Consider the following 14426-nt stretch of genomic DNA (forward strand, 5'->3'; position numbering starts at 1 on the left):
CCAAAGCTGTACTTCTTATATGCAATGCCTCTACTATTGTTAGTTGTTTACTCTTCAAATATCAGTGGGTTACCTTCCTTCACCAGTTTGACTTCCTCTTGTTTGGAGTCCAGCAGTAGAGGAAGAGCTGTGTAACTCAGGTCATTCCTTTCTTCCTCTGTAGTGAATGGCCCTTCTTCTTCCAGGCTCTGGCAGTGCCAGAGGCAATGATAAACTTGCACTTTTCCCTGCCAAATTACAGTTTTTCTTTGGGAGGTAACAAAGATGAAAATATTAGTCTATTTGGGATTTCCGTTTTTTGTTTGCTTGGTAAGGGGGATGTTTCCACTTCTTGTTAGAAAATGATCTTTATATTACCTATCACGTATTTGTTCAGATGAGATTTGATGTTAACAAGCACAAGGTTTGTACAATCCTTTGTACCATACTTTTTTCAGTTCTCAAGGATGTGCTGAGTGCATACTAACACATTCTGTTGTTTCAGTTGACCTGACAACATTCATTCTTTTAGCAGGACGTGGTTTAATTTGGTCAGTGGGGTAGCAAAATAGTTGCTGTACGAAGCACTGAAAAGGGCAAAAGAAAAGTAGAACTCTTGCTGTCTGTCAGGCTATTCCCATTGCTGCCAAAGAAACCGCTGAAGTCTTTAGATGTTTCTTCTCCAAGAASTTGATTAAGCCTTAAGTCTCATCTGTTTAGCCAAAGCAGCGTAAAAAAAGTAATCATACATTTGCTCAAATGTCTGCTTAATGTAAACTAAACATAGGATCTTGTAAAGTGTAAAAGTGTACAGAGAAACTTGAAGCTAAGACTTGGGGAGATTTCACTAAGATTTTGCAGCAGAGGTGCCTAGAATTAGGCACAATAGGTGAGAATTTTACAAGTACCCACACTTCTAGATAACAAAATGCAAATCTTATTAGGTTGAAGAGAAATGGTAACTTTGATTTATTTGGGTGAAGCCTTGAAACTATACTTTGAGGAGTCGGTCTCAGCTGGGGAGCAGTAGGATTGAAAAAAGCTCTGAACAAATGTATTCTTAGGCTATGTTCTTAGGAGCTTTCAAGTACTAAAGTGCATGCTGAAGAGCATCACTTAAAGATGAAGACAGCTTGCTAGCAAGTCAGTATTCAAAATATGCTTTGTAAGTCAAAGCAAAAAATTTAAAATTTTTAAAATTTTACAAACAAAACCTGGAGCACTTTACAGAGGACAAGGATAGCAATTTCTCCATGAAGCACCACAAAATCAATAGCTATTATTTTTAAGTAGCTGTTGCTTTCAAATGATCTTCAGGATCATTTACAGCAGGAGACCACGTCTGTTTCCGTTTTTGGAGTCAGCAAAACTCAGGGTCATTGCAAAAGCAGTCCCCTTACCTGCAATAAAGTTTGGCTGCCTATCAGCTCAGTGCACCTGTTGTTATTTTTTTTTCTCCATGCGCACTGAGCTTTTGTATGACTATTTGAGCATGTGCAAATCAAAGTGTGTTACAGAATGCAATTTGTAAATCTGAGTGTTAAACAAAGGCAGAGATTTTTCTAAGCTTATTTCCTGACACCAAAATATATTTATTCACTATATTTGCAGCAGTTTACTAGAAAGGCAAAAAGCACATCTAAATATAAATGTACACATTACATTAAAGTGCGTTAACAGGAAACAAATGTCATCTCATCAGCAGAAAACAAAGTGTACTTATATAATCCCAGAGACAAGTGTAGCAGAGATAGACACAGGTCTGTAGGTACTTACCTTTGTAACCTGAAAGAATGTGTGTTCTCCTGAAAGCCCTCTGCTTATGTTTGCCTGCCAAATTAAACGTTTTCTTTGGGAGGTAACAAAGGTGTAAACACGAGTCTATTGAGGTTTGTTTTTTGGTTTTTGTTTTTTTTTTCATTTCTTTACAGAGAATGATTTTACATTGCCTACTATGTACTTTTTTGGATGGGTTTTAATATTAGCAAGTATAAGATCTGTCGAATTCTTCATACCATGCTTTTGTCAGTTGTTATCTTTAGGGAATTAGCTGCTCAAAGAGCAGGTACTACTGAAAATTTGCTGTAATGTATTTAAGAACTGGAGAAAAATAAAATCTGAGAAGTGACGTTCTAAACAGTCAGCTGCATCGCTTTATGATTTTTCATTCTGACTTCTTGTGGGATCTGAGTAGGAACAAGGTATTTTATTTAGAAATTTAAAAAAAAAATCTGTATAGGAGGAGGAAAAAAATATTTTTAACTCTGCGTTGCTCCTTGCCTACTGAACATGCAAGATACCACTCTTCCAGTCTACTTGGTATTTTGCATATATTTGATGTATATATATCTAGAGAGAAAGACACGTACACACTCATGCATATACCTATTTACATACTCTGTGCGTTACAGGCATGTATACACATACACTCCTCTTGCATAAGGAAATTAGGGGCAGATTATTAAATAATAAAACAGAATATTTTAACCATAAATCCTGTAGTACACGATTTATAGAATGTACAAAGATCTGAAAAGCTTTAAAAATTACACTAGCCTCTGCACTAAGAGAACAGACCATTTGTTAGTTTCAGAGAAATAATCTGTGAAAATGACTTTTTAACTGTTTTATACTTGGATTTTTTGCATCTCTGTATTTAGATTGTTTCCCTCACAGGCTTCTTAAGTAGGTTCATGAACTATATGTTTAAAGAAATTACATTTGTTCCAGTAGTGTAAGATGTAGATGCCAGAGCAAGTCATAATACTGCCCTTGTGATGTTTGGTGATTCAGTTGTGTAATTACCTGTCCTTTTCATTCAGTTTTCCAATCAAAGAATTGTAACCAGGTAAAGATGAAGCAAAGGTTTGTTCGCGTAGCTGTTGCAAGGCACTGTTAAGCTTTTGTGCCCTGCTGGAGACAGCTAGCATCTCCCTGGCAATGCTTTATGACTCAGACCACCCCCTTCCCAAAACAGATGAAAGAACACAGCGTATCAGAAATTGCACCTAAGGGGTTTGCATCTCAATGGTGCAGAGATTAAAATACCATTAAGAAAAAGTGAAGAGATTTAAGAGTATTTCCTTGTGTTTGGAAATTGTTTGAATTTGCAATAAGCAGAGTTAATTTAATATGGAGCTGGCTAGTCTTGCCACCAAGAGAATGGTTGTGATACAATCTTCTCCTCCTTCTAAACGTAATACAGTTCCTAGCTGTTGTTTTAAGATAGTACTGGGAACCTTAGGCATTACTGCAGCTTTTTACAGCTTGGGGTAGGAAGGAGGAAGTTCAACATAAAGGCCTTTGTGGCTGTGTCCGTATGAGTGGTGGGTACATGCCTCAGCGTGGCCTAGCATATTGGTCCAGTTTTCCAGGCTGAGGATCTAGTTGGCATGCTTTAAGATTTCTTTCCCATCAGCACACTGGATTTCCTGCCAAGGAACTCCAGTCAACAGAGGGAAAGAGGACTGGAGAGCTAGCACGTATCTGGATGTCACCCCAAAATGGGATAGGATGGAGGCTGGGAGCTTGACTGGCTCCACAGGTCAGAAGTACGCTCAAGTCTGATGGTTTAGATGTTGCTACGAGATCTACATTAAGAGTTTCTCCTCTCCATGTTGATACTTCTTGTAAATAATGAAAACAAGTAAAAGATTTTTTTTATATTATTTCAGTAGCCTGTGTGAAACTAATTAGCAAATTAAATTCTAAGCCAATTTCTTACAGTCAAGAAGAGTCTTGTGATTCAGTCCCCCTCTTATGTAGTAAGCATCTCCAGATACCAAGAATGCTGCAATCTTTTGGTAGGCCTACGCTGAAAATAGCACAAGAACATTGGTAGGCCTACTCAGAATAGTCCATCCTTTAGCCAAGGGAAAGAGCTTGTATAGGCCAAAGAGGCACTTTCCATGAGCACTACATTTACTTTAGAAATTATTTGTGGAGTCCGGTTGAAATGTTTTTCCCCTTTTCTTAATGACTCCTTCTTCCACTCCAATCAAATAAAGCTGTAACTTAACACTACCTGGTTCCAGTTTAACTATTGCAAAGGCATTATGCATGGAAAATGTCTTGTAGTCTAGCAGGTCAGCGTAATAAGTTACAAGCCTGAATTTAAGAAATGTTAGATCTGGACAACTTGCAGGATTTATTGAAACATAAAATTGTACCAAAACCTAAAGCAAAAACAATAAACCATTTAATTCTATGATAACAGTATAGTATTCTCTAGCAAAAGAATATGGAAATTAAAATCCACAGTAGGACAAAAATGACTATTTGAGAGGTTGAATTCACATTTGGAAAGGCTTTTAGCTTTTGCTTTCTGAAACAGAACAGGGAACTCCCATCTGAAAGCACAATCAGGCCTTATTATTATCTGATTATTGTAACGTTTGAAGCAGCCTCCAGGGATATCATAAACTCATCTATGCGTTCCTTTTTCCTCTTCCCCTTTCATATGGTGGCCTCCTGGGACAAGCATCATTGTGTTCCATTGACTTTGGCAAACCAGAACCAAGTTCTTTGACTAAGTTCTTATTATTAGGACATGTCAGAGCAATTCCTGCTGCTAATTCAAAAATATTTTAAAATAATGTTATCTATGCAGTATAAACAATTTATTCAGTACAGCATCTATTTTGTTTTAAAATGAGTCCAAGAAAAACCCCTTCACGAACCTAAGGTTTCAACATCTGTGGAAGTTTTGTTCTAACAATGCAAAACCGGTTTCCAGAAATTACTAGAATGGAAGCTGGTTAGGGAATGATTCATGTTTTGGCACATGTTTTGGATTTACTGAATGTTTCTGCTAAAATGATCTATTATGAAAGAACGAATGATGTTATTATTTTGAATTGTTACAAAGTTTCATAGCTTTCATTATTAAGAGAAGTTGAACAATTTTGGCACTTCAAAACCAGTACTCCTTTGTTATCAGCAAAAAAATAAGTAAGTTACAATTGAGCTTGTTTTGAAAATTGTTACTACAGTCATAAAGCCTGGAGTTTTTTATAAACATAGCTGGAAGGTGGCTTGCTGTAGCTTGATTTTATAAAAAAGATTGTATAAATTTCTTCAATGTGTTCGAGTGAATGAACAATAGAATATATAGGATCCTTTCCTTTTATTTGCTTTTTCTATTGAGATAATGTCCTCACAATGAATATTTTTCCTTTTTGCATTTCTTCAAATGTGGTGTCACTACATTCTGTTCTGCTTGTTTTACTTCCTTTGCCTGTCCCAATATTGGAGAAGATTAAAAGACTGGAGACTCCCTGTTTTGTTTGTGCAATGAGTGGCAAAGCAGACCCCATTCTTGAATGGTCCTTACATACTGCTGTCATAAATGTGATGAACAACTTTGATCACATCCTCTTTTCTCAACCAACAAGAATAGCATCTTGAACCTCTTTAGACCAAGCAAAATGATAGGGAAATAGGGCAAATTAAAAAAAAAAAAAAATAAGTGCAACATTTTAAGACCTTCCTATGTTGCTAACATTGCATTTTTAACATTCAACATGTTTCAAAATAGCCCAGTCCTTTTTTCTAAGTTAACCAACATCAGTATGTCTCATTAAACATGATCTGGAAACCTGTCTTGTTTTTTATATACAAAATGGAGACTCCTTAAGAAGATTCTACTAAATCTAGTATCTGTCTTTTCAATGTTATTTTTAATATTTTTCTGTGTTACAGAGAGAGTACTGAAAACTGTGTGATTATAAACTAACCTTGCTTGCTTATGATCTGTCAGAATCAATTCTGCTCATTTTATTTTCTCTTGGTATTACCTAGGAATACCACTTGTGTGATCTGCTGAGGACAGTATACAGTGTTTTCAGATGATAATTACAAAGATCACAGGTTTAGACAAAACTCATAGAAATACATTTGCATAAATCAAAGGAACAAGTATTACCAAAATAAAAGTAGGGCAGAGCCAATTAATCTAAAAATCTAAAAAAGTAGGAAATTCAAATACCTAATGGAGACCTGTAAGTTCCTGAGATTTTTCTCCATCTCAAACTCTTTCCCTTTCACAAAGAACACAGAAAGGGAAATTACATTYAGCTGCACAACACAATTCCACCCATATTGTCTGAAAACATACATAAAATTCCACTTTACTTAAAATAGATTCTTCCTATATATCTCTTCCAAGTGAGAATTTTCTGGTGATGCATAGCAGGACTCTACTTGTGTTTACAAAATCTGGATAGTTTACATTAAAAGTATAACCACAATGCTTCACCTTTTAGTGATAAAGCTAATTTTCTGATAAAAGGTTGTCTAACAAAACAGCTCCCAGAGTAACCTGATAAGCTGTCTGGCCTCCAGTTAATGAAGCAGATAGCCCAACCCTAAACTAGTTCTATTTCTAAAATAAATAGTGTTGAAAATCTTTGACTCTTTTCTGAATGCTTTGTCAGTTTCTTGTCACGCTCACACACATGTTTCAGGGTTAGTAACAACTTCCCCGTTTTTTTCGGGCTCATCTTTCAGAAACTGTTCCACTTCAATCGAGTCCACCTTGGCATCTTCTGGAGTTTTGTCTTCAGATTTGTTTAATTCCTCTCTTTCTGCTGCTTCTTCTTTTGTATGTGGTTCTTCTGGTTTTTTCTTAATGCAGAAGAAATTTCCTAAAGCCAATACGAGTGCTGAGGTGGTAACTTCAATTCCAGCAATAATAAAAACAAACATGTACCTCCCTGTTGCATCCAAGAGTTTTCCTGAAAAAGACATCATTCCAGGTAATTAACAAAAGTGATTATCTTACAATTAAGTTTTATCTGTTTTTCTTAAAAAAAAAAAAAAAAAAAAAAAAAAGACAGCATGTAAATGACTGGTGGTCAGAAGTACCCTGATTATGTAACCAGGTTTCTGAAATTGTATTTTAACAAGTTTTTAACAGAAGAGTTCACAACTGCTTCAATGTCAGCCTAGCATTCACTGGAACTATTTAACAATCTGAAACACACATTCCTCCCCACACACACACACAGTTACGCAATTCAGCTGGAATGAAGCAAACCTAGACTTCATGTGCAAGAGATGGGACAAGCACTAAACATTTCAGACCAAGATTTGTATCATCAGCTTCCTCTCATTCCCAACCTCCTCTTCCCTTCCTAGGCAGGCACTGCATTGTGTAGGCAATCAGTTTGCTTAAAATTTAAGTCTTATTAAATAGTCAGTCTGGAGCAACTGACCAACTCTCTGATGCTTTGTTTAAGTTAGATTTTTCACTGAATTGGGTGTAGGTGAAGAATAGAAGGGAGTGTGTGGAGGGAGCTCCACTCCAAACCTGAATATCACAAAAAGTAACACATAGTACTGTTTTGCTCCAGAAAGGATTCTGTCATAGTAAAGATACCTGATGCTTTTAGGTGCCTGGTGTAAAACAGCATTCTGTGGCAGTGAATTTTATTTTTTTCAGTTCAGTGTTGTGTAAAATTTATGTGCTTAGTAGCAAATTTGCAGTATTTTGTAGTGTCTCCTTAGTCTTGGGTTGTGGGACTGTGCAACAGAAGCAGTCAATCTACCTTCCTGAAATGTTTCCTAGTCCTCCTTATACAGCTTTTTTTTTTTTTTTTTTTTTCCCTCCTTTTCATCTTCTGGAGTGTTTTTTTTCCTCCTTCAAATCTACCATGGGGATACAGAATTTATCTCAGTACTTTCTGAACTAAATTGACAGATTTCATATTCTGAATCCCAAACCCAAAAATATCTGACCTTCATAAAAGTTACTCACTGTGTGTGTATGAAATTCATCTCATATAGTATTAGCCATCAACTAGTAAGATAGGCTTTCAGTGCAGGCTTTAAGTAGAGGAAGAGCAGCATCTCCAGGTGGCAACTCAACCAATTGTAAAATAGGCCCAAGACAAAGACAGAATTCATCCAATTGTAACTACAAAAAGTCATGTAAGCATACACTTTTTGAGTGACTCATGTTGTTTCTTTTTCTCCCCTTTATCATACAATTTATATAAATAGGTGCAATGCAAATGATGTTGACTTCTGAACTAAATGGAATACTTACCTGCTGATGGTGGACCAATTAGAACAGCCATAGCTTCTGCCAGGAGAACTAAACCGATAGCACTGGAAAACTTCTGAGTACCAACGATAGCCATGAGAACTTCAAACTGAAGAGCACCTACCATTCCATAAGAAATGCCAAAGAAAATGCAAAAGACCACCAGGCCGCCGTAATCAACAGACATGGAACCCATAAGATCTGTAAAGCCATTAAAAATCATAGCAAAACTGAAGAGGTAGACACATCGTGGTCTAACCCACTTGAGACCAGCTACCATTCCACAAACAGGCCGAGCAAAGATATCAATGAATCCTAGAATAGTCAGAAGAAAAGCTGCTTTTGTGTCTTGATACCCTAAATCCTTGGCATAGCTCACAACAAAAACTGGGGGCACAAAAAGGCCAAGCACCATGATAGAGGCTGCTAGCGTGTAGATTACAAAACCACTATCTTTAAATACACTGAAATCCAGAAGCTTTTTCTTCACTTTCTTCTCATCAAGTTCTTTGGTAACTTCAGACTTTTTGGGTGGCTCCAGAGGTCTCATTAGTGCTCCACATACACAGCAGTTGAGCAGCATCCCACCCAGGATAAGGAATCCTCCTCTCCAACCATACTCGTGTTGTAGTATTTGCCCCAATGGTGAGAGGGCACAAAGAAACACTGGGCTCCCAGCAGCAGATAGCCCATTGGCTAAAGGACGGCGTTTGTCAAAGTAGCGGTTTAACATGATGAGCGAAGGCTGAAAGTTGAGTGCCAGACCCAAACCTGTAACAAGGATACATAAAAATTAATACTGGCCTGCAATATTGCTATAGGAAATCTCTAATTATAGTTCTTCTGATTCAATTTTACTTCAAATGGATGTAAAAATTCCAAGATAACAAAGCTTTTGAAGAAATTCTACCTCTGTATTATCTTACACTCTGTAGATACAGGTCACTGATTATAGCAGTGGCTATTGAACATACTGGAAAAAAATAACATGCATAAAAAATAAGTATGACAAGTCCATTCCATATTGAACCAGTATCTTTATAAAAGGCCATTTGGATGCTCCTGATGGTATAGAGATTTGTCATTTACATGATTCTTCACACCAAAAGCTAAAACATTAGCTAGCTCCTTTTCAACCATGCACTCTACTTACCAGTAATCACACCTGCAGTTAGATAGATCTGAACAATGCTCGTGCAGAAAGAGGCTATGACCATCCCCATTGATGCAAAAAGGCCACCCACCAGCATGACAGGGCGACAGCCAAAGCGATTGACACATACACTGCAGAGTGGACCTGGACAAGAAGAACAAGTTACAGTTATAAACCAATTTTTGCTATCAATTTTTATGTTGGCTTGCAATTCTTTCCATACTTTGCCCACACTGTCAGGACAACCTGGGAGGGCAGTCTTTTCTCTTTAGTCATATAGTTAGTTGTCTTCATCTTCAGAATACCATGCATTTTTTCCTTTCTCACTATCTTTAGTACCTACTTAGTTACAGGGATTTAATTTTATATGCAAGGTGGATGTGCTTAGATTTCTGGTTTCATGTGATTTGCAGTGGTTCTTTGAAATGCCTTAATTTTGCACTAGTAATGATATGCAATCGTGATTCCCAGTGTAAATGTTTGTATGATTTACATGCAATCTGTTTCAAAAACAGGTAACTACTTACCTGTCCCATAAAGCATGGCCAGCAGAATGGAGGAAATCCATGCAGTGTCACTATATCCAACGCCAAATTCCCGGATAAGTTCTTTGAAGAAGACACTAACTGCCTTAGGAAAGGCATAGGAGAATCCTGTGATGATAAAACAGCCAAAAAGGACAGCCCAGCCCCAGCCTCCATCAGGGGCTTTAACACCAGATGGACCATCATCAGCTACTACAGCTCCCATGATGAAACTCAAGCGTGTTCCTAAGACATCAAAAAAAAAAAAAAATTACAGGCTATAGACATTGGGACAGTAGTCTTAAGAAAACTACCCAAAGGTAGATGCTATTCTACCATTAGTTACAAACAAGATATGAGAGTATTTTAAATATAAATATCGAAGACATGGGGCTACTTTAACTATTCCTTGTTTTGTCAATTTAAAACTTGCAAGGTTGCATACAAATGAGACCCATACAGTAGAATTTTAAATGACTGTCTCATAGTTTTTTCAAAGTCAAAACTGATTAACTTCAACCAAACCAAACCACTGTTTCACAGAAAACTGTAGACATTACTGCAGGTTAAGGATGAATTTGGCTTTCATAAAAGTGTAGTAACTACTGCATTAAAGTCTGGGGGATTTTTGTTACAAGACTTTGTTATGTGAAGCTGCTGAATTATTCACTTAAGATGCCTGGATGCAAACTGCTGGTGTCTCACAAGTGTTTGCTGCAACAGCGGATATAGCACCCAGGCTTTTTGTTCCTTCCTGAGGACAGCAGTGCAGCCCTAATGCACAGATACCTTAAAGCTTCTGAAAAGCTATCAATTTCTATGCATCAGTAAGTGCCTAAGCTAAATTACAGTGAAAATCTTCTCGGGAAAATTTTGTGGAAGAAATAGTTAATAACTGCAGCAATCTCTTTTCAATATCTCAGTTTGTCTAAAGTAATACTTTCCATTGCTATTATTATTACTTTATTAATATAATTTCCCAGTATTATGTTTGCTGAATCTTACTCTTCACAACTTCCACATACAGACACAAACTCTACAAAATAAAATCTTTTACTGGGCCAGTGTTTATGTACTATGCAGTAAGGCTGCAGTTTTAAAGGGGGGGAGAGAGAGATGCTGAGAAAAAGTCACTGGAAAAGGCAAGTGAAGTGCATCTTTATGGCGAAATAGCAGGGAGATCCACACAATGCAGTTACAACCCCTTCTCGATGCATATAGCATCTGCGCTAGAAGAACAGGCCAGCAAATGGCCAAAAAATCCAGTAGCATCCTTGATTCAAAAAAATCTATCTTTTAAAATATTTCAGGGTGTAATGTACTTTAAGATAACAGTATACTTATAAACATAATATTCCACAGTTGAAAAAAAAAAAAAAAAAAAAAAAAAAAAAAAAAAAAAAGGATAGCTAGTAACTCAGAAAACAAGGGGCTTCTCAGACACTAAGTTTCATCTAAAACATAACCTTAAAAGCAGTTTTCCCACAACTTTTCATATGCATGTTTCAGGGTGAGCAGCTGCCCTGAAGTTAGGTTGGTGGCTTACTGCTACCCTTTAGGCACAGGGCCAGGGCCATAGAAAAGCCTCTTCTGCTTGGCAGAAAGGAGAGTTAAAACGTTGAGCTTAAAGCAAAAAAGTAAGAAAGGCTCTTTCGAAAAAAAAAAATAGAGGAGGCATAAGGGCTGCCAATCTGTCAAAACAGCAAGTTGTTTATAAACAAGTGAAATACGTGTGAGTAAAGCAGATAGCTGGAAGCAGACGGAAGTAACTGCTGACAAATAATGAGCAGCAGTTTTCTAATACCTAGTGGCATTTTTTTAATGTGCAGTTGCTCCTGTCAAATGTGATTTGATGCATTCTCTGCTTCTGCATATATAGTTAGGTTTCTGTAGGATGCACTTATTATAGAAGCCTTGAAAATATGAAGTGAAGCGTCAAATCAACCCTGTTTATATAAAATTTGATCATTTGTTCAAAATACATATGACTGTTCCCACTGGGTCATCGTTCCACTATACTACTACCTAAAAGAGGAGTTCAAGCACAGTTGTACATCAGAGATGTCCATCAGTAAGAAATGCTTCTGCTTTGAAAAGTATAGCCCAGTATCGTAATAGCAATCTATTCGAATCGTGTAATTCCTACAGATCTAATCTGGATCAGACTGTGTAAGACACACAGTATTGCTGATGCAGATTCACTGTCTGGATAACTGAGCACTGACTGCATGACTGTTAATAGGCCTTAATGAAGGTACTTACTATGGCATTTAAACCAGCACTGCTGCCTCTTGGAAGAAACAACTTCATATACAAGACCCAGATGTAAACCTAGCCATGACTATAGCTGATCTGTGCCCCTGGGCTGTTCAAGGACAGTAAGCCTCATACCACTGGCTTCACCTCTTGTTTTCTGCAAATATAAGCAGATAACAAAATGTCTGAACTCCATGCAATTAGACGCTAAAATGGTTAAACATGGAGTGAAACAGAAAACATAATAAAACTAAGCATCCTAAAATCAGTGCCATGATTCTAGGTGTCTGGTTAATTTGCTGACTGCCATAAGAATGTGCGCTTTGTTGAACTGGGCAGTTTTGTCGCCAGTTTTGGGCCTCTAAATATATGTCTTCAGACACAGACCTCATCTCTGCAAGCCCTCCTCACAGAGCATGCGTCCACTCTTCAAAACTGTTTTCCCAGTAACTTCTGTATGATACACATGCATACTGCACTCTGTGATAATGATTTTTGATTGGTAATACTAAATTATCTAGAATTCTCCAAAAACCTCATCTCCTTTATACCCTTTGAATGTTTTGCTATGTATTTATTTAGGAACTTCAGCCCTCAACCCAAAGGCACCTAAACCTCTACTGAACTTTACTATTGTGAAAATTTATTTCATTTTACCTTTCTTGCTTACATTTGAAAATCCAGGTCTCAATTTGTATCTGAAATATAGAAACAAATAGTATTTGGAGAAATAAAGAATTTTCCAGGGAGGAAACATCTAACTAGTTTATCAAAAAAAAAAAAAAAAGAGATGGAGAAATGTTTTGGTAATACGCAGTTATGCCTTTTCTCCATCCAGACAAAGAGCAAAAAGGCTTTTGTAATACGGTAAATAAAGAAGTATTAAATACCGAAGTTCATTGAAAACTTGGTGTACTGTGAGAAGTGAAGTGGGACATCAGCATACTGTTGCTGTTTGACAGCTTTACAGTCCATCTAGCTGCTCTGCTACCTACCTGCTCTTCCACTGTCCACCCACCAGATGACAATATAATCCATATTAAAGGTTTGCTAATATAAACCCCCAATACATAAAACTTCAGCTATGCCTTTTTAAATCAAAACATGGTCAAAATCATTCTGAGTGAAATCACAGAATCATAGAATCAGTGAGGTTGGAAGGGACCTCTGGAGATCATCTAGTCCAACCTCCCTGCTCAGCAGGGTCACCTAGAGCATGTTAGACAGGGTTGCATCCAGGCAGGCCTTGAATATCGACTATCTGCAGAGAAGGAGACTCCACAACCTCTTTGGGCAACCTGTTCCAGCGCTCTGTCACTCTCACAGTGAAGAAATTCCTCCTCATGGTCAGGTAGAACTCCCTGTGGTTCAATTTCTGCCCATTGCCTCTTGTCTTGTCACATGGGACAACTGAAAAGAGTTTGTTCCCGTCCCCTTGACACCCTCCCTTCAGGTATTTACACACATTGATAAGATCCCCCCTCAGTCTTCTCTTCCCCAGGCTGAAGAGGCCCAGCTCTCACAGCCGTTCCTCAGAGGGCAGGTGCTCCAGCCCTCTGATCATCCTTGTAGCCCTACGCTGGACTCTCTCCAGTAGCTCCATGTCTCTCTTGTACTGGGGAACCCAGAACTGGACTAAAACCCAAGCCAAAGTACTGAGTTTATATTCTTCCAAAAGGATTTTGTTTTTTTTTAAAGCAGTAACAGGTAACAGAGTACATGCACAAAGTGTAATATCTTTTTGACACAGTTCTGCAATACTGAGATTAGGAAAATATTGATTCAAGTATCTCAGCTCAATTATATGAGTAACAGGAGTAAGAAATGTGAAACTGCAAGAATTTAGGGTGAAGGGGCTTTGATCACTCCTAGTGTTTCCAAAATAGGAGAAGAACAGATGGAGTGAATGTTTAAAATGTTGGCAGAAGAGTAAATCTGATTTTTTTTTCTTTTCTCTGAGCCATCTAGTGGTGACATAAAATAAGCACTATGGCACGAGCATGTTTTGTTGAAAAATACCAGCCAGCAGTTTCTGCAGGTGACTTCAGTAGTGCAGGACTGCAACAGTCAGCTTTAGGAAGAAATGGCTTGTTGCCATCCACCTCTGTGTCTCTTCCTGCACAGAGGTCTGGACAATCTCCTTTGCTGAATCTATTGCCATCAAAAGATGCTTGCTCTCTCCACAGACTTCCAGTGCTGGACCCACACAATAAACTACATCCAAACCATATCAGTGGCAGGTGGCTCTTTGGAGAAATCATCGTTAAAAGCTACCTGTCCGCACACTTGTTCTATCCGGAATGAAATGCCAGAGATTCACAGAATTTCTCTCAAGGAGCACGAAACTGTCTTAGCACGCGATAGCAGCGCGCTCAGCGCCAATGCGGCCCGGCCAGAGGGCGTGCGGCGCCGTGCAGCGCCCCGCGGCGCCGTCCTCCGCGTGCAGTGCGCCGAGCTACCGCGCGCGCCT

At 38.0% G+C, this 14426-nt stretch overlaps 2 protein-coding genes across 8 annotated transcripts in view; one reads left to right on the forward strand and one right to left on the reverse strand.

Annotated features, from left to right (window-relative positions):
* The window catches only part of CSNK1D (casein kinase 1 delta), a 42115-nt gene that overhangs the window by 24663 nt on the left and 3026 nt on the right, over positions 1 to 14426 (forward strand). For 2 of the 7 annotated variants that reach the window (XM_085314364.1, XM_085314377.1), the window contains one exon: positions 7981 to 12850. The exons of 3 other annotated variants lie outside the window; for them this stretch is intronic. In XM_085314364.1, coding sequence (XP_085170490.1) covers positions 7981 to 8008 — 28 coding nt within the window. In that variant the 3' untranslated portion in view covers positions 8009 to 12850. Of the gene's footprint in view, positions 1 to 6613; positions 6691 to 7980; positions 12851 to 14426 lie in introns of those variants that run through there. 2 more of the 7 variants (XM_085314363.1, XM_085314371.1) reach the window with 2 other exon arrangements.
* On the reverse strand, positions 1870 to 9926 carry SLC16A3 (solute carrier family 16 member 3). Its single transcript, XM_085314361.1, has 4 exons — positions 9704 to 9926; positions 9177 to 9320; positions 8027 to 8794; positions 1870 to 6713 (listed from the first exon to the last, which is right to left on the reverse strand). The coding sequence occupies exons 1-4, from the start codon at positions 9924 to 9926 to the stop codon at positions 6427 to 6429; spliced, it is 1422 nt and encodes a 473-aa protein (XP_085170487.1). The 3' UTR covers positions 1870 to 6426.

This window comes from Rhea americana, unplaced genomic scaffold, assembly GCF_003343005.1.
Source record: "Rhea americana isolate MKP2758 unplaced genomic scaffold, rheAme1 scaffold_402, whole genome shotgun sequence".
Lineage (NCBI taxonomy): Eukaryota > Metazoa > Chordata > Aves > Rheiformes > Rheidae > Rhea > Rhea americana.